This window comes from Protopterus annectens, chromosome 12.part0, assembly GCF_019279795.1.
Source record: "Protopterus annectens isolate FY-2018-M chromosome 12.part0, PAN1.0, whole genome shotgun sequence".
NCBI classification, from domain to species: Eukaryota; Metazoa; Chordata; order Ceratodontiformes; family Protopteridae; genus Protopterus; species Protopterus annectens.
The window spans coordinates 573,808,286-573,834,399 of NC_056746.1; the positions used below are offsets into that span (position 1 = coordinate 573,808,286).

At 42.8% G+C, this 26,114-nt stretch overlaps 1 protein-coding gene across 1 annotated transcript in view; it reads left to right on the plus strand.

The window, feature by feature from the left end:
* The window catches only part of LMTK2 (lemur tyrosine kinase 2), a 1,522,811-nt gene that overhangs the window by 1,412,301 nt on the left and 84,396 nt on the right, over window positions 1–26,114 (plus strand). Inside the window, exon 13 of the mRNA XM_044089711.1 lies at window positions 2,637–2,858. Within this exon, the coding sequence (XP_043945646.1) occupies window positions 2,637–2,858 (222 nt within the window). The remainder of the gene's footprint in view (window positions 1–2,636; window positions 2,859–26,114) is intronic.

Sequence of the window (26,114 nt, forward strand, 5' to 3'; positions counted from 1 at the left end):
ATAAATCCCAGTGGAATGGCTGACTTCATTCTTTGGGAATGCTGAGCTGTTTAACAGCAACCATAGTGGGGTTTAAGCTAAAAAAAAAAGAGCCCTAACAAACTAACTTGCACCATGTTTTAACTGAATGACAAGGAAGGTGGTCAGGAGAAATCCATGGAATGAATTTACCCCCAACAAACTAACTTGCATAATTTTTTTAACTGAATGACAAGGAAGGTGATCAGGAGAAATACATGAAATGAATTTACCTTTTTTGTTAAGCCTTTCATTTTGCCTCATGTATAAGGGAAATTTTTCAAGAAACTAAGAGGAATGGGGATTGATAGAAAACGGATTGATTAAATGGGTGAGAAATTTCTGGAAGAAAAAACACAAAAGGGTTGTGGAAGAAAAAACACAAAAGGGTTATGAATGTAGAGAGCAGCATCTTTAATAATTCATTTGCTGTGTTCATAGGGGTCAATTCTGGAGCCTCTTGCTCAGTTTATAGATGTCAAATGATACACTGGGGAACACACTGGGGAAGAAAAAGTAAGTTAACTTGGGTTATGATGACACCAAATTTAAGAAACCGTATGTGGAAGGCAGTCTACAAAAAAAAAACAGAAATCTGAGGATGCTATCAAGTTAGGTTGACAGGTAATATCTGAGAATTAATACTGATAAACTTGAGGTGCTCCAGCCAGAAAGCATTCACTCAGAAATTGTGTATGGTCCTTAGACAATGAAGCAGTAAGTTTCAGGGTAGGAAAAATGTATAGGTAGTCTTCACTGTAGCATTGTGCTAACTAAAACTGTGCAAGAAAGCAGAGACCAGGAGTAAGAATAGAAATAAACTTCAGGGACAGAGAATTTTTTTTATTATTTATAAGGTACAGTTGAGACCATAGTTGCAGGGCTTTTTCTATTTTTAAGGAAAAGAAGAATCACACACACTACTGCTAGAGGGTACCAGAGAAAGGCAGCCTATTAGAAACATGTAAGGAAAGGGTGAATATTTAAGGTTTTCTTTCACTATAAAACAGGAGAGTAAAGGGAAACACAAGTTCAAAAGGCCTTTAGAGTGACTTTTGTAAGAGATGAACTAAAACATAAGGACAGGGAAAGGGTGTGTCCTTTTGCTGGAACGAGCAGATTTTGACAAAGTAGGAGGAAAACCTCTTTATATTAGAGGGCTATAAGCATATGAAACAAATTTCCTGAGTGGTTGTTGCAAAGAAATATTCTGAGGCATTCAAGAAAGTATTGGCAGAGGAAGAGGGGGGTAGCTGGTCAAACTGTGGGGAGGGGACATAGCAGGATACTTACTGCCTCAAACAAATGGACTAGACAGATGTGTCCTTATAGATAACACCTAGAGAGATTTAAACCACTTTGCAAATATTCAGAGCTGTTATCCTTTGTGAAAGTGAGAAATAAAATGTTAAACTCACAAGCTGTTATAGAAGTGTATTTACTGTATGTATCGTTAAGTGTGGTTAGCCTTTTACTCTGATGGTAGAGGCTTGTTCTGCAAGAGCTGTGACTGCATCAGAATCCTACCTCAGAAGTCCATCATTGAAAGATACCTGAGCTGCTTGAAGCATAGGCTTTTTTTCCATGCATTAACCAAGCACTGTAAAGTGGTCATGTTTGTTAGAACCATATCTTCTTGGAAATAGACACTTACAGATATGGTCAGAAATCTAATTTTCTTTGTACATTTCACAGGCTGTCTCCTTGTTGCTGGTGTATTTATTTACTTATTCATTCATTCATTCATTCATTTATTTAATTGGGCTGGTCGGTCCATACGCATTTTAAACATGACCTTGGCAAAAGGAAATAAAAAAATGAAATATATTTAGATATATATGCTTTTGATTATCTGCAGTTGATTATTACGGATTACTTTAGTAATGTACTTTTTTATGTTTAATGCAGCACTACAGGGTACTGCTTGGGACTGTGCCTCAATATAGGGGTCTTCTGCATGAGACACACAAACTCAAGCTAGTAGAGTTCTGTGACATACTTGCCATAACACTGAATTGTCAAAGATATCTCTTATAGAAAATTTGAATTGTTTCCAACCCACCTGCATTTTGCAGCCTTTTAGCAGTCTCATCGGTAAAGTTGATTGTACTGATCAGGATGGACCTCTGCCACATTCTTTGTACTGAGTATCAGGAACCAGTTAGCCTACCCTGGAATTGGACAAGGAAGTCAGAAAAGAGCTGAGGAACATCTGAGAGCATCATACATTTTATATTTATCGGTGTGTGTCCATGCCCGTGTATGTATAACACCAAATAATGCTATTGGGCAATATGAGTTAGGTCTACTAAATATAATGCCATTTATGGTCACCCAAGGCAGAATGTACTCCTAATACTTGCATCTACTACAAAAGCCACCATTCAAAAATCATTATTTCTAATAGCTGCTTTGTAAAACTTTTGTCTGGAATGCATTTTTGACATTTGATACAGGTTTTAAAACATTCATTTCAGCCTGTATGCATTGGCCTGTAAACTGTGGTAATCATTCTGCTTTTTTACTGTAGTTTATAGATTAAAAGCTGCTGTACCGCACATAAATTATAGTTTGGACATGATTGTATTATTAAACTGAAGTAATGTTTCTTTTTCTAGGTGGTGGACTTGAATGGGATGATGACTTCTCATGTCTTGATACCACTTTAGTATTCACTGCTGAAAGTCATAGCTCTTCTAAAGGCTGTCCAGCGGATTCATCCAGATACTCCTCCCTTGATCCAGTTCCTCGAATACCTGAGCCAAAGTGGTTGCAGTCTTCATACTCAACATTCTCTACATCTCTCACCCATCTTACTGACTCAGATATAGAACAAGGAGGCAAGTTAATTTTGTGTGTATGCAGAAAGCAAAAAACTGTCAGTGATGTCAATGATTTTAACACTTTTTTTTTTTTTACAGTCTTAGACTGTTGCTTTGAGACACGTTAATGTGCTATGAATCTATGTTCAGAATGTCATTTTATACAGATGCGTGCCATGGAGAGAAAATGCTCTGATTTCATCTGAGAAAACTGAGCATCAGTTAGCGACCCGGGCAGTGAAAGAGGCAAATGGAGAGGGGTGTGAGTAGGCAGGTAATGTTAATTCTTCCATTCTGGAAGAGGGCGAAGGATGATGATGTTCATCGTGTTACACTGCTGCAGTCATTACACTTGGGTTATCCTGCCGTCAGGCGGTCCCGCAGTCGGCCTGAGTTCCAAAGTCTTGGTCCGGCGTTGGTTGCTGTCACTTTTTCCGTGACATCAGTGTGACAGGGGTATATAAGATGCAGCCGATGCCATTTTCTTCAGTCTTTCTTGCCGCGCGGTGCCCGAAGCAATAGCAGTTCACAAGTGCCGGTCGGCCAACTCATTTTCATTCCGAATCCAGAACTGAAGCCTTCTACAAAGCTAAGTACCCCGTTGGGGAAACTTTTTCTTGCCTCAGACCGATGTCAGTAAAAGTTAATAACTGTATTTCTTGTGGGAGGCAAATACCTCATTAGGATTTCCATTCCTATTGTATCCCATGCCTAGGCCCCGACCACGACGTCACAGGTTGTCGGTTTTGTGCTAGGTTTAACAAGCTCACTATTAAACGTTGGTTTGATTCTGCCCGACATTATTTTGGCAGAAAATTCAATTATACCATGCCGTCAGAACTACCGACGACCGGAATACACAAAAAGCGCAAAGACAATGACAGGCATCTGAGGCCCAAAACTGACGATGAAGCCTCTTCTAGGCCAGTCGCCGGTTCTCCGGTTTTCAGCGAGGCGCCTTCTCAGCCCCTGACGACCGCATCTTTAGAATCTCAAGCCGCATCTGACTCCCACGTGGAGATGGCCGGGCCTTCGGACGCACCAGATTTACAGCCTACCGAGACTAACCCTTCAGAGGGATCCGGAGTAGCTGAACAATCCGTAGCTTCAGAGGGTGTTTTCAGACCTACTCAGTTAACCATTAAATCTTCTGCTAAGTCTAAAACTCCTTTAAAAACAAAGAAACAAATTCAACATTCACCAGGACAGGCCTCCATGCCTAAGAAACAAATGCTCAAAATGGCCAAAGACTTAATCATTCTGATCAGGGGGTCCCATCCCCCTCTTGATAAAAGGCCTAGACAGGATGCAGACTATGACTCATCCAACCAGGTATCCATCTCTTCAGATTCATCCTCAGACCTAGGATACTCTTTACCCCCTTATGAGGATTCTGATGCTGAGGAATCAATTCCTTCGGCCTCTCCGCCAGAGGACTACTCCTTTGGGGAAACTTTGCATAGCATGAGGGAGCATTTCCATTGGGAGGGTCAGGATATTTCAGAATCCAAGAAAAGGCGCAGAGATTTCCTTTTATTACCTCAGCACAGACCCCTTGCTATTCCTCCAGTGTTAGACATTGTGGATGATGTGTATACTGAATCCAGTTTAAATCCTGATTCTTTACCTCTTGCTCCAGTTAAGCCTGACAGATACTACAGAGTCCCTGACTCTCACAAATTTCTTTATAAAAGCCCTGCTGCTGACCCTGAAACTATTTCTCAGGGCCCCAAAGGGGTAAAGGCCTCCTCAGCAAAGAATCAAGTCCCCTCTGACAGAGATTCCAGAGCATTAGACAGATGGGGGAAGAAAGTATATACATCTGCAACTTTAGCAATGAGGGCCTTAAATTGCCAGTTTCACATGCTAAAATATCAACAATATTTGATGTCTCAGTTGAAACAAAAAATGCTTCCAAACTCAGATCCTCCTAATTATAAAGAAATGCAGGATTTATTGCATGCAGCTGAACAAGTGGGAAAACATACTTTGCAATGTGGTTTTGATTCATTAGAGGCCTCCTGTAGAGCAGCAGTTACAGGATCTGTCATTAGAAGACATGCTTGGTTAAAAGAACAGACGTTACCAGATCATGTTAAAGCAATATTATTGGATGCACCTTTGCAACAGGATGTTTTATTTGGAGTTGAGGCAGAAGAGATATTAAAGAAAATGGAGGATAAGGCAAAATCTATGCAAATGGTGAAGGATTTCTTACAGGTTCAGCCTCCTCGATTTAGCAGAAAGTGGCCAACAAAAAATTGGTCCTTTCCAGTTACAGACAAACCTCAAAGGGGCAGATACAGACGTCCAAGAGGTAGAGGTTAATCACAAGGTCCTTACAGGCCTCGACAATGGGATGCATCAACCCAGAAAGAAGGGGAAGAAAGGCCTCAACCTTACAAAAAACAGCCCCAATGACTTCCTACTACAGAGGAAAACTGGCACTTTTCTGTCACAATTGGCATATGATCACCAAAGACAAATGGGTTCTCAACATTGTTTCTCAAGGTTACAGGTTCCACTTCCACACTCTGCCAAGGTTAAAAGGAATGCCAAATCTGCCACCATATCAATGGGCAGAGGCTCAAAGACAAATTACATCACTCATGGACATGAGAGCTATTCAAAAGGTACCAACACAGGAGCAAGGACAAGGATTTTACTCAAGACTCTTTCTGGTTCCCAGAAAGGACAAAGCCTGGAGGCCCATTCTGGATCTTTCTTCTCTAAACACTTACCTGGATGTTCCAAAATTCAGAATGTTGACACTACAGCAGCTTCTTCCCATGCTGGGCAAGAAAGCTTGACTCGTAACTTTGGACCTCAAGGAGGCATGCCTGCATGTCCCTATCAGACAAAACTGCAGAAGATACCTCAGATTCATAGGACTGCATGGATCAGGCAATCCCAAACAAAACTAAGACTCTCTGTACCAAAGGCAAGCGTCCAGTCTGGTGGACCCCAGCCATAAACAAGCTCTACAACAAAAGGAGGAAGCTACTACAAGATAGAGCAAAATCCTTGAAAGGTAAGACACCTTTGATCATTATAAGTAAAAAACTAAGAGCTCTCATAAAATCATCCAAGGCAAATTTTGAGAGAAAAATCGCCAAGGACTCTAAAGAGAATCATAAGGCCTTCTTTAGCTATGTTAGAAACCTAGGAGGAAACTCCCAGATATGCTCAGAATTAGTTCAAAATGATGTGAAAATTACTGAACCTACACACATTGCCAACATACTGGCTGACAGGTTCAGTGCAAACTTCTCCCTCCCCAAAAGGAGAGATATCTATTCCAGAGGATTGTAGCCCCCAAACATCTCCAACGCCCAGGTGAGAACTGCCCTCACTAAGGCAAAAACACAGCATCCATGGGACGGATGGTGTCCCCGGCTGTGTGCTTCATGAACTCAATGAGGAATTAAACCCACAGTTAGGACAGCTGTTTAATCTTAGCCTCACCTCAGGATCCAAGGAGTGGCGGCACTGTGGTCCCACTTCATAAGGGCTGCCTCCACAGACCCTGAAATTACCGCCCCATTAGCTTGACAAGCCTTATCTGCAAAGCCATGGAGAGGATCATAATGGAACTCATAAATAAAGACATAGGGAACTTGCAGACTTTGGATCCAACTCAGTTTGCCTTTGTCATAGGCAGATCCTGCCTCTTAAACTTGGTTGACTTTTTGAGACAGTCACCAAGGCCATTGATGAGGAAAGGCAGTCCATACAGCCTACCTCGACCTGGCAAAGGCCTTGACACAATACCCCACTCAGGTATCATCGAAAAACTCATCAGCTTGAATGTAAACCCATACATCACAAGATGGGTTGCAAACTGGCTAAGTGACAGAACCCACAGGGTCAGAGTTGCTGGAGCCATGTCAGACTCAAAGCCTGTCACAAGTGGTGTCCCACAGGGCTCAGTCCTGGGTCCACTCTTGTTCGGCATCTACTTTTCTGAAGTACAAGCAAACACAGGAGGGTTATGGCTGACAAAGTTTGCAGATGACTGCAAACTGGCCATAGTCGAAAACACATCTGACACAGATATCCTCCAGAAGGGCCTCACAGAAATGGATAACTGGTGCCAGAGCCATGGCCTGAAGTTAAGCCAAAAATGCATAGTCATACCCTTTGGGAAAAACAAGGCTACCCCTAGCTACCATATAGGTGGCAATCCACTGAGCACAGAAAAAGTCATCAGAGATCTGGGGACCCAGGTTGACAGTAGCCTTTCGGTTGACACTCATGTTGCTAAAGTAGTTAGGAAAACCTTCTATATCACCCACCTGATCATGAAGGGATTCACATCTAGATCAAGGGAGGTCATCGTCCCCTGTACTCATCACTTATTAGACCTATGATTGAGTACAATGCCCCGTTCGGAATGTATCTGACCAGACACCTGCTGCAGCTTGAAAGGCCCCAAAAGTTCCTCACCAAAAGGATAAAGGGTCTCAAAAATATGTCTTATGCTGCCCGACTGAAAGAACTCCAGCTCTATTCAGTCTCATACCGCTTGCTCAGAGGTGACCTGTGCCTGACATATAAGGCCATGTCAAACCCAGATTTGATGAATATGCTTCACCTCAGAAAATCTAGATCCCTCAGAACCACAAGGGGAGACTTAAACCTTGACACGGTTATAAATAGAACGTGCTGGAGGGACAGATTCATCACCCAGAGACTCCCTATGCTGTGGAACAAAATCCCGGTACATGTGAGGCAGAGCACCTCTCTGGTCTTGTTCAAGAGGAATCTTGACCAATGGATGGGGAGATTGCAGATATACCCCAGGGATTACTTCAGCGTCACTGCTTGACAGAGGCACAGCAAAATGATAGGCATAGTTTTTATTCAAACTAAAGGTGGAAAGCCACATAACTATGGGCTAGGCTTATAAATGCCCTTGGGCAGATAGCCTAGTATGAACCTATGAACCTATGAACCTATAGCTGGTTCAATGCACTACCAATTCTCTGCACTGCCCTTTGGCTTATCTACTGTGCCCAGGGTCTTCACAAAGTGCCTGGCATCAGTAATTGCATTTTGCAGACAGAAAGGAATTCAAATTTATTCGTACCAGGATGACTGCCTGATTCAAGCAGAGAGCAAGGACATTCTTCTAAAGCATCTGGCATTTGTAAAAAAGTTATTAAGTTGCCTAGGGTACACAGTAAACGAAAAGAAGTCAAAACTGGTGCCCTCACAAGAGAATAATATTCCTGGGTGCCAGCTTGAATACAATGGCCCAGATGGCTTATCTCACGCCAGACAAGCAAGGACAACTGACTCAGTATTTTCAATTGATGGCAACAAAAACCCAACTCCCTGCAAGAAAAATTCTGCAGGCCTAGGGTTACATGGCATCTTGCATACTACTAATTCCATATGCCAGACTGCATATGAGGAAACTACAATGGTACCTAAAGAGTGTCTGGTCTTAACACTGTCAATGTTTGGAAACAGTAATACCACTAATTCCTTGCCTTCAACAGGAGTTTCAATGATTGGCTCAAACATGTCACCTCAACAAGGGACAGCCTTTCACTCAACCCACAGCCAGGCAAACACTAACAATAGATGCATCGGATTACGCCTGGGGAGCACACATAGCAGGAAAATGTATTCAGGGCAAGTGGCCCGCAGAACAAAGGCATCTTCACATCAATCAAAAAGAGATGCTAGCTGTACAAAATAGCCTTATAGCTTTCAAGGACATTCTGCATCCAGGACAACTACTACTAAAGACAGACAACACCACAGTTATGTGGTACATAAACAAGCAAGGGGGCACTCATTCTTATCCTCTCTGCAGACAAGCCATGACCTTGTGGAACACAGCTCTAACCTATCAAGTTCATCTGCAAGCACAATTCCTGCCAGGAGAGAAAAACACACTGGCAGACGACGTAAGCGGAAACATCATGGATCCGCATGAGTGGAAGTTACATCCACAAATATTCAGAATGATAACACAAAAATGGTGGAGCCCGGACATAGATCTGTTTGCATCCCCAGTGAACTGCCAGCTACAGAAATTCTGCACAAGGACTTACCACTCACAAGCATGGAAAGTGAATGCCCTCTCATTCAGCTGGAAAAACCTACAAGTATATGCTTTCCCACCACTACCTCTCCTTCCAAAGGTACTCATAAAAGCCAGGCAAGAAAAGCCAAGGATGATCCTGATTGCCCCAGACTGGCCACACCAGCACTGGTACCCAATCTTAAAGAACTTAGCACAAGGTTCACCCTGGATTTTACCACAAATTCCACATCTTCTGACTCAGCACAACAGTCCGATACTTCACAGCCAGTTAAAGACTTTAAACCTGGCTGCATGGCAGATTCCTTAGTCAAGCAAGCAATGCCTCTCTCCAAAGCTGTTATGGATGTCATTCTGGAGACCAGAAGGCCTAGCACCAGGAAAGCCTATTCGGATAAATGGAAGAGATTCTGTGCCTGGAACCAGGCTCACAGCCTTGACCCTCTTGTCCCAAATGTTCCTCAGATACTACAATATTTAACTGAGATGCTGGACAAAGGCCTCTCCTTTTCATCCATCAAGATCCACGCCTCGGCCATCTCTGCTCATTACAACATGGACCCACCTATTTTTTCTAATCCTTTGCTAAAACAGTACCTCAGAGGGGCTAAAAACATAAGACCGCCCCGTAGAGCACCAACTCCAACTTGGGACCTCAACTTCGTGTTGGAAAAATTAACTTTACCTCCTTTTGAGCCAGCAAACTCAGCAGACTTAAAATATGTCTCTTGGAAAACTGCTCTGCACCTGGCAATAACCTCAGCACGAAGAGTTTCAGAATTACAGGCACTAATAACAGTGGAACCTTTCATCATTTTCCACCAAGATAGGGTGTCTTTAAGAACAAACCCAACTTTTATGCCAAAGGTGGTATCAAGTGTGGCTCTAAACCAAACTATTTACTTGCCAACTTTTTATCCAAACCCACAGAATAAAGGGAAGAGACATCTGCATTCTTTGGACATACACAGGCAGTTACACTTCTACTTGGACAAAACCAAAGCTTTCAGGAAAACTGAGCAATTGTTTGTAGCATATGGTGCAGGAGCACAGGGAAAAGCCATTTCAAAACAGGCCATTTCAAAATGGATAGGACACTGTATATGTTTCTGCTATACACACCATGGGAAAACTGTACCTAACAGCATTAGGTCTCATTCCACCAGGGCAACAGCCACTTCAACTGCCTACCTCAGAGGAGTACCTACCAAAGACATTTTGGAAGCAGCAACTTGGAGTTCTGTACATACCTTTACCAAGCATTACCATCTGCCTCTTTACTCTAAACCCAGAGCTGGCTTTGCCACTGCAGTTCTGCAGGGCCTTATAGCTACCCCTAATGCCTTATAGAACTAGCCACCCTACCTCAGCTTTGGGATTCTACCCAAGTGTAATGACTGCAGCAGTGTAACATGATGAACATAGTACAGTTTTGTACCTACCATAAATGTAGATGTTCGAGTGTATACACTGCTGCAGTCCAGGTTACCCTCCCTCCTTCCCCTCTTACTTGCTGGTACGTACCCAAGTCTTCTACCCTTTACTTACCTATGGGGAGTATTTGCTGGTAACTGAAAGTTTTTGATTGCTTTTCATATGTATGTTTTACAAGCAATTTGCATTGCCTATCTTTTTGGGGGCACCTGACATCTGGGGCAAGAAAAACTGAAGAAAATGGCGTCTGCTGCATCTTATATACCCCTGTCGCACTGACGTCAGGGAAGAAGTGACCGCAACCGACACCGGACCAAGACTTTGGAACTCAGGCCGACTGCGGGGACCGCCTGACGGCAGGATAACCCAAGTGTAATGACTGCAGCAGTGTATCCACTCGAACATCTACATTTATGGTAGGTACAAAACTGTACTTTCTCCATTGTTTTCACCTGGTGTAGGCTAGATGTAGAGGTGTCCAACATAAGAGCCAGAACGTGCACTTGGTTGGGCTAAACAGTGTGAAGGTAGCACTGTAGCGCATATTCACTTCTAATGTGTATGTAGCCATGTGCCTCCAGGTCAGTACTGTTTCAGCAGCATGCATGAGGGGTTAGGGACAAAAATTCCAGGTCTCCCTGGATGACAGCATCTTTATCTGTTGGCTGTTACCTCCACTATTGACCAGCTGTTCATGGAACTGGAAAACAAAAAGGCCTATTGATTAACAGGATGTGGGGGAATAGTCATCAGAATAGGACAGAAGAAGACTTGGTGATAATCCTCACTGTACTCTTTTCAAAGGCATCACATCACTGAAATTTGTTTCAAGTCAGGAGTGATGTCTGCAGCTTTGAATTTTGTTGAAAAAAGAGTGTTAAGCATCTGTTGAACGAATTGTCTTTCAATGAAAGGAAGGAGTGATTGAATGTAATAATAATTCAGCGTGTGATGTACATTAAAGTGAGGAAAAGTGGAGAAAACAAAGGTGGCTATGGAGCAGCAGTTTGTGTTCAGGATAAGGTAAGAGGCATTGTGGAAGAGGTTGATGATGAAGAATACCATCTTAGTAGTGAGGATGGAGAGGGAAGCATATGGTCTCTGTTGGTTAGCTACAGTGGAGTGGAGAGACCACCAAATACAGGAGGAGGAGGTAATGATAATGACTAAGGTACAGATCAGTTGACATAATGGTTAAGGTGTTTGCCTTCCTTCCTGAAGGTGCAAGGTTTGATTCTCAGCTCTGGTAAATAAGCCACTGGCTGAAGTGAGATTTTCAATCCTCTAAGGCTAACTTCGAGTCCAAATTGGCCACATCCAGTAAGGGCAATCACATGGCCTTCCTCACATGTCCGCAATCTCAAAGGTAACACAGTCAGTCATGAGGGACTTGGGCACCCAGATTGGTAGCAACTTCACTTGTGACCACAACATTGCCTCTATTGTATGGACGGCTTTCTACATGGCCCACCTCATAAATAAGGGTATTTCATCCAGGACCAAGGAGGTCATCACATCCCTCTACTCCTCCCTTATCAGAGCCATTATAGAGTACAGTGCCCCCTTCAGCATGTCACTTGCCAAGCACATGCAATAGTTGGAGAGACCACAGAGGTTCCTGACCAGGAAAATCCAGAGTTTCAAACACCTTGGAAACAGAAAATAAACCCCTGACATCCCACCTGTGTCCCTGCTGGACAGGGAAAACAGGTGCTGACTTTGAGGGAACATGGGCAAATTCTTGGCTAAGCTTATAAGGGCCTCCAGGCCAATAGCCTAGTATCATCCTGTAAACCTTTAGTCCAACGTGAAATTAATTAATGGACAAAAATGAGAATTTTATTGACAAGGTAACTGAACCTTTAGTATTAATCTGGAAGGTATCTAGATCAAAAGCAAAGAAGGCAAGTGAAATATTAGAATCTGAACTTCAACACTGCAAAGTCGTATGCCAAAAGTGGGCTTAAATTTGACCTAGTCTTTAGCATAGAGGGGTGACAGAGACTGATGTACAAGTAGCCTTTTGCCAACAGTGATCACACTAGAACATTTCATCCGCCGTCTCTGAATTATGCTAGCATGTGCCACAATAACAAAGGCCTGAGATTACAAGAGAGATGCATCTCTTCTTTTGTTTTTACTGTGTAAAGTACTGTACATATTACAGTAATAAATGCTCTCTATCCCAACCACATGTTCTTTGTAAGTAACAACTGTGATTTGTACTTGACCTGTTGTAATCTCATGCTGAACCTCAGAAAAGGTTCCTTTGTGTCGGTGTTCTACTTCAGTTATCAAAGAAAATTAGCTAAATTATATGGTGATTATGGGTTTAATGTGTCTTTACACATTGCTTACACTTCCAAATATTGACCCATACTTTACATGGAGTTTAAAAAACTCGAATAATAGCTGTATTGGTTAAACATTTTGTTTTTATTTAGGTCAAATTACAAACACACACAAAATGCCCACTGCTGGTACATGTTAGAATCATATAAATGAAATGATAATATAAGCTCTCATTTGGGACTCATACCAAGACCTCCAGCAATACTGTGCTGACATAACTGCCAGTAGACCAACAGATGCCCCTGAATAGGTAGATGTTGAGTCTTGGTTTAAGAGCTTGATCCTTTCCACTAGGAGTCCTCTAACATGTTTGACTAAGTTCAGATTGGATAGGATAGGATAGGATAAGAAGGGATGAGATAAAAATGGCTATATATATGTATAACCAATCTACAGGAAAGTCCCCATCCATGGGAAAAAATTTGCTGATCCGTCCCTTTGCATATTTCAGCTTTTGGACTTTGAAGTTCGATATATCAGCGTTCGCTATTTTTAGTTCGCTGTTGTGATATAGACCCACTTCACAGGCCCCATCTGCTCTGCCAGCCCTGAGTCCCAGGCCTGCATCCTTAGACCCCTTGCCTCAGAGTCCAGAAGAGGAATCTTCCTCTTCATCTTCAGATGAGTCCCTTTCTCATACTTCTTAACTAGCCTCCCCTTAGGATACTGCTCACCAGAAGAGGACTCCTTAGAAGGTGATTCCCTACCAGAAGAGATTACATTTGGGGAAACAATTGCTAAAATGAGGGAGGTATTTCATGTGAGATTCCACCCAAATGACAGAGGTCCAAAAAAGATATTATGAGCTTCTCCAAATGGAATCCCATTCTCCCTCAGTCATCCATCCAGTCATGATGGACAGGTTAGGAAAGAAAATTTACGTATCTTCTACCCTGGCCTTCAGAGCCATCAACTACCCAACTCATATGGTGAAATATGCCCTGGTTCTTGTTTCCCAGGCCTTAGAAAAACTTAATGCTGCTCATGATTCCTCTAACAAAGCACAGGTTGCCTCTACCCTTTCTTTAGCTGCACAGGTGTTGAGGCATTCCATAAAATGCAGCTATGATGCTGCAGAAGCATCATCTAGATCAGCTGCCTCTGCTTCTGTTCTTTGGAGGTACTCCTGGCTTAGGTTAGAGGATTTTAAGAGCAAAATCATGGATGTTGCACTTGATAATAATTTTCTTTTTGGTAAACAGTCAGCAGAGCTTTTTAAGACTGTGCAAGGAAAAGCAAAGAGTTGCAGGACCTCGAGCATCTCTTTGTATCACCAGTGCCAAATTTTCATAGAAACTACCCTGCCAAACCCAGTTTTGTCGGGAAGGCCTCTGGACCACTCTCTTCAAAGCAAAGAAAAGGAGCCAGGAAATTATCCTCTGCCAGGCATACCCTCCCCAAATCTACTCCTAGACAGCCCTTTCCTGACGGGCAAACAGTGTGTGTGACTGCCTTTCCTGACAGGCAAACAGTGTGTGACTGTCAGACACTTACCAACAATCTTTCCTTTTCTGCCCGCCTCACTCACTGTCTCCCCCTGTGGCTACACATCACTTCAGACAACTGAGTCTTGTCAATAGTGGAAAAAGGATATTTCATGACTTGGAAAGAAAAACCCATTCTGAAAGGAATCCCACATTCCCCAAAGGAACAAATTCACCTCATCCCACAGGTCATTCAAGATTTTGTCTGTCAGGGCACAATTCAAAGGATCCCACCTGGACAGGAAGGCCTAGGATTTTATTCCAGACTCTTCTTAGTCCCAAGAAAGGATGGACCATGAAGACCCATCCTGGACCTGTCATTACTAAACCCCTTTCTCCTTGTTCCCACCTTTTGCATGCTCTCCCTTCAATCTCTTCTTCCACTTTTGACCACTAATTCATATCTGGCCACTTCAGACCTGAAGAATGCATATCTTCACATCCCCTATTCGCCCATCTTACTGCATATACTTACATTTTGCAATGCAATCCTTGCATTATCAGTTTACTGCCTTGCCTTTTGATTTGTCCACAGCACCAAGAATATTCACAAAATGCCTAGCTCTAGTGGTAGCCTTTTGCAGAACAAAAGGCGTTCAGATCTACCCTTACCTGGATGATCTCCTTATCCAAGCAGATCATCCAGATACCCTCCAGAGGCATTTACTATTCACCATTTCCCTCCTAGAGTCCTCAGGCTTCAGCATCAACCAGCTCAAGTCCTCCCGGACCCCATCACAAGATCAGGTGTTCCCGGGGTGCACAATAAGGACAGATCTGATGAGGTCAGAAGAGGTAACTTTTTTAACCTCATACTTCAAGGACCTACTCATAGCCAGCACCATTTCGGACAGGGAGTTTCTACACCTCTTGGGCTTCATGGCAGCCACACTTCCGATGCTGCCCATAGCCAGACTACACATGAGAAAGTTTCAGTGGTATCAATGTTTGGTCCCAACATGCCCATCCATTAGTATTTCAGATTCCCTTCCTTCCATGTCTCAAGAATAAGGTTTGTTGGTGGATCCAGCAAGTCCACCTGAACCCAGGATTGCCTCTACAACCTCTTCCTGCTGATCAACAGATGTACACAGATTCATCAGACCTGGGGTGGTGAGCAACTATGAATGGTCTGAAGGTTCAGGGACATTGGTACTACCGTCAAAGGAAAAAACACATAAACGTAAAGGGAATGACTAATGACTACCTTTATCCTAACCCTAAAGGCTTTCCTTCCCTTCATTCACCCAGGACCTCTAAAAATTTTCACAGACAACACCACAGTCCTGTGGTACATCAGCAAACAAGGGGAAACAAACTCCTACCTACTCTGCAGGCTGACTATCCAAGCTTGGGAAATGGCCACCCTCTCCAAGGTAATGCTGTAGGCAGTTTACATTCCATCTCAAAACAATGTTCAGACAAATACTGTCAGCAGATCAACATCCCTGAACCATGAATGGATGTTGCACAGGGATGTGTTTCTAGGGGTTTACTTCACTTACCTGACATTCCACATAACCAAAACACAAAACACCGAGCCCACAACACAGACACCGCTCATAAGTGACACACACAATATCGACACTTCATAACCCCGGCACACCTCTGTAAAACATACACGCAGACAACATACAAAAGAAAAAACAACACTCGACATAAAACTGCCTACTTCCTCTCACTCACACCCTGCCCACCATCTATGTTAAACGAAACCCTTACCACTAAAACAAAACATACACTACAAATAAAAAAATCTAAAACACTTACCTTCACATTTCACGTTCTTGCAGGGGGGCTACGGCCCCCCATACCCCCCACAACTTAAATATACCAACTCTGAGATCGCACTACACCATCCACAAGAGCGTATTTCTTGTTCTGCTCAAGTTAGACTGTCGACCATTCGGAAGTCGGCATTCTGACGTGTCGGTGGTATGACACGTTGGGCTTTTCGGCTCGGTGTTTTGTTTGTTGGTCTACGGAGATTTCGGTAATCTCAAGTAGACCTGTTTCTAGACACAGTCCACTGGTGGGGTGTACCTCAAATAGACCTGTTTGCATCCCCTCAGAAGAGGCAACTACAGCTATTCTGCACAAAGACTCCCTCTCCTCAGGCATGGAGAGTGGATGCATTCTCGATTTCCTGGAAGGGTTGTGTTTTTATGCATTCCCCCTTCCCTCTCACATAAAGTCCCGCTGAAGATTCAACAGGACAGTCCCAAAATCTAGCTGGTTACTCCCTTTTGGGCCAAGGCAGCATTAGTTCCCCATTCTTTCACTAGCCAAGGGCAGTCACCACAAGTTACCTCACAAGGTGGACTTCATCACAAAACAGAAGAGATCTGTTATCCACCCACACCTACAAACCTTCAAACTGACCCTGGGGGTGATAAACTTCTGATCCCTTTTAGGCACCTTAACTCAGAAGACGTGCTTTCTGTCCTGCAGGACACCAAGAAACCCACTACCAGGAGATCCGACCTTTCTAAATGGAAAAGGTTCTCTAGTTGGTGTCTCCACAAACAACTAGATCCCTTTCAGGCAGATGTACCTCTAGTTTTGTCTTACTTGTGTGAACTTTTGAAGAAAGAACAGTCATATTCCTCAGTGAAAGTCCATTTATCAGCTGTCTCCAGTTGCCTACCTCTCAGTCCGACTTTGCTATCCAGATTAGAGGTAAAGCCTTTTCTTAAGAGTGTGATCCGTATCAGGCCACCAAGAAAACCTATTCCCCTTCCTTGGGACTTGAATTACATTCTAGAAAAACCCACCACTGCACCTTTTGAGCCAGCAGCGTCAGCCTCCTTGAAGATTTGTGCTTAGAAAACAGTGCTTCTAGTAGCTCTGACTTCGGCTAGGCAGGTTTCAGAGTTACAGGCAGTCATGGCTATCCCACCATATCTGATATTTCATAAGTATAGGGTCTCCCTTCTCACAAACCCATCCTTCATGCCTAAAGTGGTCGATGAACTTTCGCTTAACCAGTCCATCCACTTGGCCACCTTTTTTCCTTCTTCACTGAATGACAGTGAGAGAGTGCTCCATTCCCTTGATGTTCACAGAAAACTTAGATTTTATATGGACAAGACTAAGATTACAAGAAAGTCTAACCAGTTGTTTGTCTCCTTTCACCCTAGGGCCCTGGGAAAAGCTTTCTCCAAACAATTTCTTCATGGATTTCCAAAACTATTACCTTCTGCTACCTTCCCTTCGCTGTGCGGGCCCACCTCTACCAGGACTGTAGCCTCTTTAGGGGCTTTTTTCAAAGGTTTAGAATACTGCCACTGTCCTAGAGGCAGCCACATGGTCTTCATTCCACGCTTTCACTAAACATTACAAGCTGGACTGTATCTCCAAGGCTAGGGCAGGCTTTGCAAAAGCCATCCTGCATGGCTTCTTAGAAGGTTTTTCTTCTTCTGCCGCCACCTATAACACATATTGAGCTTTTGTACTCTCCCCCCTGTTTAGAATACTGCCACATGAGAATAGAAGGACATAGAATAGTTGTGTAAAATCTTAGCATAACCATAGATGTCCTTCTCTTCCATGTTGCAGTATTCCTATCCCTCCCTGTACCCCCACTAAGGCATCTCCTTTATATTATTAACTTTCCCTCTCTGGATGACATCCTGATCAGCTTCCCTTAAACTACTGTCTGACTGGGACATTCATTTCTGAGATCTCTGCATGCGGACGTCACATTTATGGCCTAAGGTTTATGGTACCTACATGTAACATCCCACTCAGTATATAGCAGCCAGGCAAAGCTTTTGTGTATGGACCTGATGTTTGGGTCGCTTCAGGTGGAGGATCCCTCATGTTTAGAATACTGCAACATGGAAGTGAAGGACATCTATGGTTATGGTAAGATTTTACGCAACTATTCTTTTTACTTGTAATGTGTATGTACTAGACATTACCAAATAGCTGATGTTCTTCGTGTTTCACTGTTGCAGTCATTACATTTGGATAATCTGCTGGCAGGTTGCCCTCAATCGGCCTGATTAACAAAGTCTTGGGTCCTGCATTGGTTGCTGTCCCTTCTTTCATGACGTCAGGGGTATAAAACATGCAGCCGACGCCATTACATCAGTCTTTTTTGACGCACGCTGCCCGAAGCAAAAGCAGTTCGCAAGTACCGGTCGGCCAACTCCTGAAATTTTTGTTTTCGAGTTTCAGAACCGAAGTCTTCAACTAAACGCTAAGTACCCCATTGGGGAAACATTTTCTTGCTCCTTACCAATGTCAGAAAAAGTTAGTAATTGTATTACTTGTGGGAAGCAAATACCTCATAAGGATTTTCATTTGTACTATATTCCTTGCCTAGGTCCTGACCACGACGTACCTTGCTGTCAGTTTTGTGCTAAATTTAATCAATGCACTATTAAACTTCGGTATATTTTTGCTTCTAAATATTTTGGCTCGCGCTTTAATTATCCAGAAATGTCGTCGGTTAGCAATCCGACTACTGGAATACCTAAAAATTGCAAAGAAAAAGACAGAAACAGGCTGATAAGGTCCAAAACTGACGACGACGCTTCTCCTAAGCCATTTGCCATTTCGCCGGTACTCAGTGAGGCACTTTTGCAGCCCCTGATACCCACTATTTCTGATTCACAGGCCTCTACTGAGACCCATTCAGAGTCCGGTATGCCGTAAGATGCTTCAGTTATGGAACCCGTGGATGTCTCTACCTTAGATGTGTCCAGAGCCGCTGTGCAGGCACCGGCTTCTGAGGGTGTTTTCAGGCCTACAGATTTGTATATTAGACCAATGCCATCTTCAAAACTAAGGCCAAAATCTATGTCTAAAAAACCGACGCCTAGGCCACATGTGCAGGTCCCTATGTCTAAAAACAAATGATGAAAATGGCTGAAGATTTAATTACTCTGATCATGGGTAGCCAACCCCCCCCCCCCCTTCAAAGAGACCTAGGCAAGACAGTGATTATGAATCTTCTGAACAGGATTCTATTTCTTCTGACTCTTCTAATGAACATTGTTTGTCTATACCTACTTATGAGGACTCTGATGCAGAAGATTCCATTCCTTCTGCTTCTCCCCCTGAGGATTTTTCTTTTGGGGAAACTTTACATAGCGTGCGGGAACATTTCCACTGGGAAAGTCAGGATTTCTCTTAATCTAAAAAGAGATTTAGGGATTTTCTACTTCTTCCTCAATGTAGGCCTTTGGCTATACCTACTGTCTTAGACATTGTTGATTATGTTTTTTCAGAGTCTAGTATGGCTCCTGATTCTCTGCCACCGGCTCCTTATAAGCCAGACAGATACTACAGGGTTCCTGACTCCCACAAATTCCTTTTTAAAAATACTATTGCAGATCCTGAAACCATTTCTCAGGGTCCCAAGGGCATTAAGGCCTCTACTGTTAAAAATCCTACCCCTTCTGCTAGAGATTCCAGGGTGCTGGATAGATGGGGTAAAAAGGTTTACACTTCTGCAACCCTGGCAATTAAGGCTTTAAACTGTCAATTTCATATGCTTAAATACCAGCAGCATATCATGGGACTGCTTAAACAGAAAATGATATTCATTTCTGACTGTGTGGAAAATAAAAATTTACGGGATTTATTGCATTCAGCTGAACAGATTGGTAAACATACTTTGCAATGTGGTTTTGATTCTTTGGAGGCCTCTTGTAGGGCTGCTGTAACCGACTCTGTGCTAAGAAGGCATGCTTGGCTCAAAAGAGCAAACTCTGCCTGATCATGTTAAAGCAAAATTGTTGGATGCTCGTTTACAACAGGACTGTCTCTCTGGTAATAAGGCTGAAGAAGTTTTAAAAAAGTTGGAAGATAAAGCTAAATCTATGCAAACTGTGAAATATTTCTTACAAGTGCAACCTCCAAGATTTAGTAGGCATTGGCCTACTAAGAACTGGTCCTTTCCAGTTCCTTCAAGAGCCACTCAAGTCAAACCCAAACATTCCAAAGGCTTCAGGTTTCAGTCACAAGGGACTTTTAGAACAAAACAATGGGGTGCCTCCTTCTCTTCCAAATCTGGAAACAACAAGGCACCTCCCTATGGTAAGCAGTCTCAATGACTTCCCACTACACTTACCAAGCACTTAACTTTCTGCCGCCCCTTTAGGGGGAAAACTGACACTTCACGTAAGAAACTGGCAACTTATAACCCAGGGCAAATGGGTTTTAAATATAGTATCCCAGGGATACAGGTTTCATTTCCACACGTTGCCAATCCCAAATGGATGGTAGAGGCCCAGAAACAAGTACTGTCTCTCATGAACATGGGAGCTATTCAACCAGTCCCAGAAGAGAGAAAGGGACAAGGTTTCTATTCAAGACTTTTCCTGGTACCCACAAAAGACAAATCATGGTGTCCAATTCTGGACTTATCTATTCTAAACACATTTCTGGACATTCCAAAATTCAAGATGCTGACTCTTCAGCGGTTACTTCCTGTGCTAGGCAAAGATGCCTGGTTGATAATTCTAGACTTAAAAGAGGCTTACCTGCATATCCCAGTCGGGGAATCTTGCAAAAGATACCTCCGCTTCAAAGCAGGCTATTTGAATTACCAGTTCTCTGCACTGCCCTTTGGCTTATCTACTGCACCCATGGTCTTCACCAAGTGCCTAGCTCCAGTAATTGCATTTTGCAGGCAAAGAAATATTCAAATATATCCATACCTGGACGATTGTCTAAATCGGGCAGAAAACAGGGACATTCTTCAAAAACATCTGGCATTTGTAAAAAAGGTTCTAACTTGTCTAGGGTACACCATAAACGAAAAGAAATCACAACTGGTACCCTCTCAAAAAATTACATTCCTGGGTGCAAACTTGAATACAACTGCCCAGATGGCTTACCTTATGCCAGAAAAGCAAATTCATTTGGTGACTTACTTCAAACAGGTGGCCACAAAAACCCTGCTATCTGCAAGACAAATTCTGCAAGCCTTGGGGTTCATGGCCTCCGTCATTCTTCTAATTCCATAGGCAAGACTGCATATGAGGAAACTTCAGTGGTACTTAAAGAGTTTATGGAGTCAACATTGTCACAACCTGGAAACAATGATTCCTATCATACCTTACCTGCAACTAGAGTTCCAATGGTGGGCAGGGGCCTGCCACCAAAACAAGGGACTGCCATTCACTCCACCCCCTGCCACCCAAACCATAACTACAGATGCGTCAGACTATGCTTGAGGGGCTCATCTGGCAAGGCAATGCATTCACCTTCATATCAATCAAAAAGAGATGCAAGCTGTACAGAATGCACTGACAGCCTTCAAGGACTACCTTCATCCAGGACAATTAATGATAAAAACAGACAAAACCACAGTTACATGGTACATAAACAAGCAGGGGGGTACACACTCCTACTCCCTTTGCAGACTAGCCATGGCATTGTGGAACACGGCCTTGACCTATCAAATTCAACTACAAGCTCAGTTCCTGCCAGGAAAGCTGAATACTCTGGCAGACGAACTAGGCAGAATTCTCATGGACCCACACAAATGGAAACTGGAACCACGGATTTTCAACATGTTGGCACGCAAATGGGGGGAGTCCAAACATAGATCTTTTTGCCTCACCCCAGAACTATCAGTTGGACAAGATCTCATCACAAAACAGCCTGGAAAGTGGATGCTCTATCATTCAGCTGGAAAAACCTATCAGTCTATGCCTTTTCCCCCTATGCCTCTGCTCTCCAAAGTTCTACTAAAACTCAAACAGGACAAACCAAAAATGATTTTGATTGCTCCAGACTGGCCTCGCCAACACTGGTACCCACTCCTGCGCAATATGTCACACCTTCCACCGTGACACCTGCCTCAGACACCTCACTTACTGTCTCAGCAGAACAACTAAATTCTGCACACTCAGCTCCAAACTCTGAATCTTGCAGCGTGGCTAATCACCTAAATTCACCCTTGGCATCCCTCAGCAAACCTGTGATGGATGTCATTTTGGAAGCAAGAAGGCCCAATACTAGAAAATCTTATGCTGACAAATGGAAAATATTCTGTGCCTGCAATCAGTCACAAGGGATAAGCACAGCAGTGCCCAATATTCCTCAGATTTTACAATATTTAACTGAGATGCTTCACAAGGGCCTGTCCTTTTCTTCCATAAAAATCCATGCCTCAGCCATTTCAGCTCATTACAACATAGAGCCTCCCCTCTTCTCACATCCTCTGCTAAAGCAGTATCTCAGAGGGGCCAAAAACTTAAGACCACCCAGGAGAGCTCCAACCCCTGCCTGGGACCTCAATTTTGTATTGGAAAAACTCACTCTCCCACCTTTCGAGCCAGCTGCTACTGCAGACTTTAAATTTCTCTCGTGGAAAACAGCTTAGCTTTTAGCAATCACTTCAGCTAGAAGGATTTCGGAATTACAGGCTCTTATGGCAGTGGAGCCTTTCATTATTTTTCATGCAGACAGGGTGTCTCTCAGGACCAATCCATCATTCATACCTAAGGTGGTACCAGTGTGGCTCTTAATCAGACCATTCATTTGCCAACTTTCTTTCCCAATCCACAGAACAAGGGGGGACGGATTCTGCATTCATTGGATGTACACAGACAACTTAGATTTTACTTAAACAGGGCAAAATCTCAAAGAAAATCTGAACAACTACTGGTGGCATTTGCTGCAGGGGCAGAGGGAAAAGCCATTTCAAAGCAGACTATTTCCAAATGGATAAGCCATTGTATTAATTTCTGCTACATGCACCATGGTAAACCTGTCCCCCAGGGGATCAGATCTCATTCCACCAGGGCTGTATCTACTTCTACAGCCTTTCTCAGAGGTGTTCCTACCAGAGACATTCTAGAAGCTGCTACCTGGAGCTCAATTCATACGTTCACAAAACATTACCATTTGCCATTCTTCTCTTAAATCCAGAGCTGGCTTTGCCTCTGCTGTCCTGCAGGGCCTTATATCTGGTCCTAATGCTATATAAATCCATCCTCCCAACCATAGCTTTGGGAATCTACCCAAATGTAATGATTGCAACAGTGAAACACGAAGAACATAGTACAGTTGTGTACACTTAGCATAAATGTAGATGTTCAAGTGTATTCACTGTTGCAGTCCTGGTTACCCTCCCTCCAACCCCCTGTTTTTTTCTCTTACTATACCTCTTCTTTCCTTTACTATGCTTAAAAGCCTTTTTGGTATATTTGCTTTTGTTTGGAGGTATATATTTGTGTTTTTAATTATTTGGCTCCCCATTTGGGGGGCACCTGACATCTGGGGCAAGAAAAACTGATGTAATGGTGTTGGCTGCATGTTTTATACCCCTGACGACCTGATGTCCTGGAAGAAAGGACAGTAACTGATGCAGGACGCAAGACTTTAATCAGGCTGACTGAGGGCAACCTGCCAGAAGATTACCCAAATGTAATGACTGCAACAGTGAATACACTCGAACATCTGTACACAACTGTACTTTCTTTTCTCTCTCTTTATTAATGCTTTTCTCTCTCTTTATTAATGACCTTCCCACTGTCATCCCAGATGCCACCTGTATCCAATATGCGGATAACTCCACCTTAATCTGTACAGCCATCTCCCCGACAGATCTAATGACATTAACCCAGAATGCTTTCAATGTAGTTGAAAACTGGCTGTCTAACTGTCAGCTGATATTAAACCCTAACAAAACAAAGTTGCTTCTTTTCTCCCCCACTTGTAAGTCTTCCTCACTACTCTTTACCATAAAATGTAATAATGGTACCATTATCTCCCCAGATGCGCAAACCAAACTCTTAGGCGTCACAATAGAAAACACCCTTAAATTTGGGTCTATATTAGAACACCAAGCATTTAAAATGTTGAGTGTTCTAATATCGACCCGTTTTCAGCGAACGCTGAAAATATCGAAGAAACAGAAAACCGAATTTATTCCCTAGGGAAAGAATTCGGTTGTCCGTTTCTGTTGCTTCTGTATTTTCAGCTCTGGTGGAAAGTTACAGGTCGGGTTCAGGTAAGTGTGCGATTGAGTGCGGGTTAGGATGCGGGTTAGGTATGTGTGCGATTGTGTGGATGTGAGGGTTAGGTGAGTTAGGGTTAGATAAGTGTGCTATTGTGTGGACGTGAGGGTTAGGACAGGGTAGGTGAGTTAGGGTTAGGGCGCGGGTGAGGTGAGTATGCGATAGTGACAGACCGTAGGGTTAGGGTTTGGGTTAAGGTAAGTGGTTAGTTGGTGTGTGTATAGTTTAGTGTAGGTTTAGGTGTAAGAGTTTAGGTGTGTGTGTGTGTGTTGCTGTTTGTTCGGTGTGCTTGTGTTGTGTGTATGTGTTTTGGAACAGCAACATTTTCCCTAGGAAAAAATTTGCTGTTCTGAATGTTCGATGTTTAGTATTTTCGATTGGTAGGGTTCGTTATCAGAACACTCGACATTTTGAATGTTCGGTGTTCTAATATAGACCCTTAAATTTGATATCCATGTCAATCAAACTATCAAAACTGTTAACAAAAAACTTGGCTCCCTCTATAAGATCAAACCTTTCCTTACTCCATTTGCTAGGACTGCTATTGCTCGTTCCCATCTACTCTCCACTCTTTTCTATGCCTCCCCTCTACTCGCTAATTTGAACAAATCTGCTCTTCGCAAACTCTCCAGCTGTTATAACCATATTGCTAGATTTGCAACAGGCATGGCCTATAGGACCCACCACTGTCACAACCTAAATCTTCTGGGGTGGCTAGAATGGCCTTGCCTACTTCAGCACAATCAGCTTGTAGTTGCCCATAAAGTTCTCAACCACCCTGATTATACGCCTGCATTTAAAAATATCATCAACCCTTATAGCAAGCTGAGGTCACGTCACTCTTCTAATAAACTACTGGTTCAAACAGCCAAAATCAACAACTCTGCTGGGGGACTCTCTGCTAACTCTGTTGGCAAAACTTGAAACTCTCTTCCTGCTGATCTTACTCTTGAACCCTCTCTTACACAGTTCAAAAAAAGCCTCAAGCTATAGTTTAAAACTCACTGGCTATGTCCTTGTTCAAAACCCAACTAGATACTCCTGTATAGTCTGTAATCATGTTACATGGCCTAGTCAATGTGTCAACAATGTTTTAAAAATGTATGATTATATTACCTGCTTGCTCAACTAGAACCTGTAAACGGTGTGTAACTTATAATCATTTTTTGATTTTTACTGTATGCTATACCTTGGAGCTTTTCTCCCCGGGCCTCCGCTAAAAATGGACATGTATCCAGTCAGACTATCCTGGTCAACAAATGTAAAATAAAAATAAATAAACACTTGTTTTATGTGTGAGGTCTGGTTTTCAGCAATTTGCCAGCACCTGCTTAATGGTATCCCTTTTCTGTGGAAATAAGTCAAAGAAGAGTCATACCCTACATAACACATGATGTATACCTCAGAATCCTTCCAAAAGCTGCTGGCTGGTTTCTGAGTGTGTCAGAACAGTGCAGAAATAATGATACCATCAATAAGCATTCCCAGTGTTGTTTTATATTGCTTCACCGTGAAATGCAAGCATAAATGTGAGTGGTCTGTAGAATGTCTGATAGCAGTCAGCTTAATAGTAAGTATAGTGAGATGTGCAGTAAAGAAGAATCCTCTGAGATGGCATTAGGCGTTGTTTTCCTAGTTTAAGGTAGTAAGCATTCTTGAGAGACTCTGGCAGGGTATTGAGGTTTTTAGGTAAATGGTTATTGATTATTATAAGGTCTTTGCTGAGTGCACGTAGGGAAAAACGTGCATCTTGCTTACAAAAATGATAGATATTAGGTTTTATGAACCTTGAATAATAATTTTTCATTAGGGAACTGGATAAATGGCAGTGTCAGTGTGGGGCATTGTCATATTAGAGTGGGAAGCAAGTTTTTTTATTTATTTTTACTGTTAGATGTGATATGATTACTGCGATCAAACTTAATGCATATATGAGATAGAAATAAGCAACTGTTTTAAAAGTTTT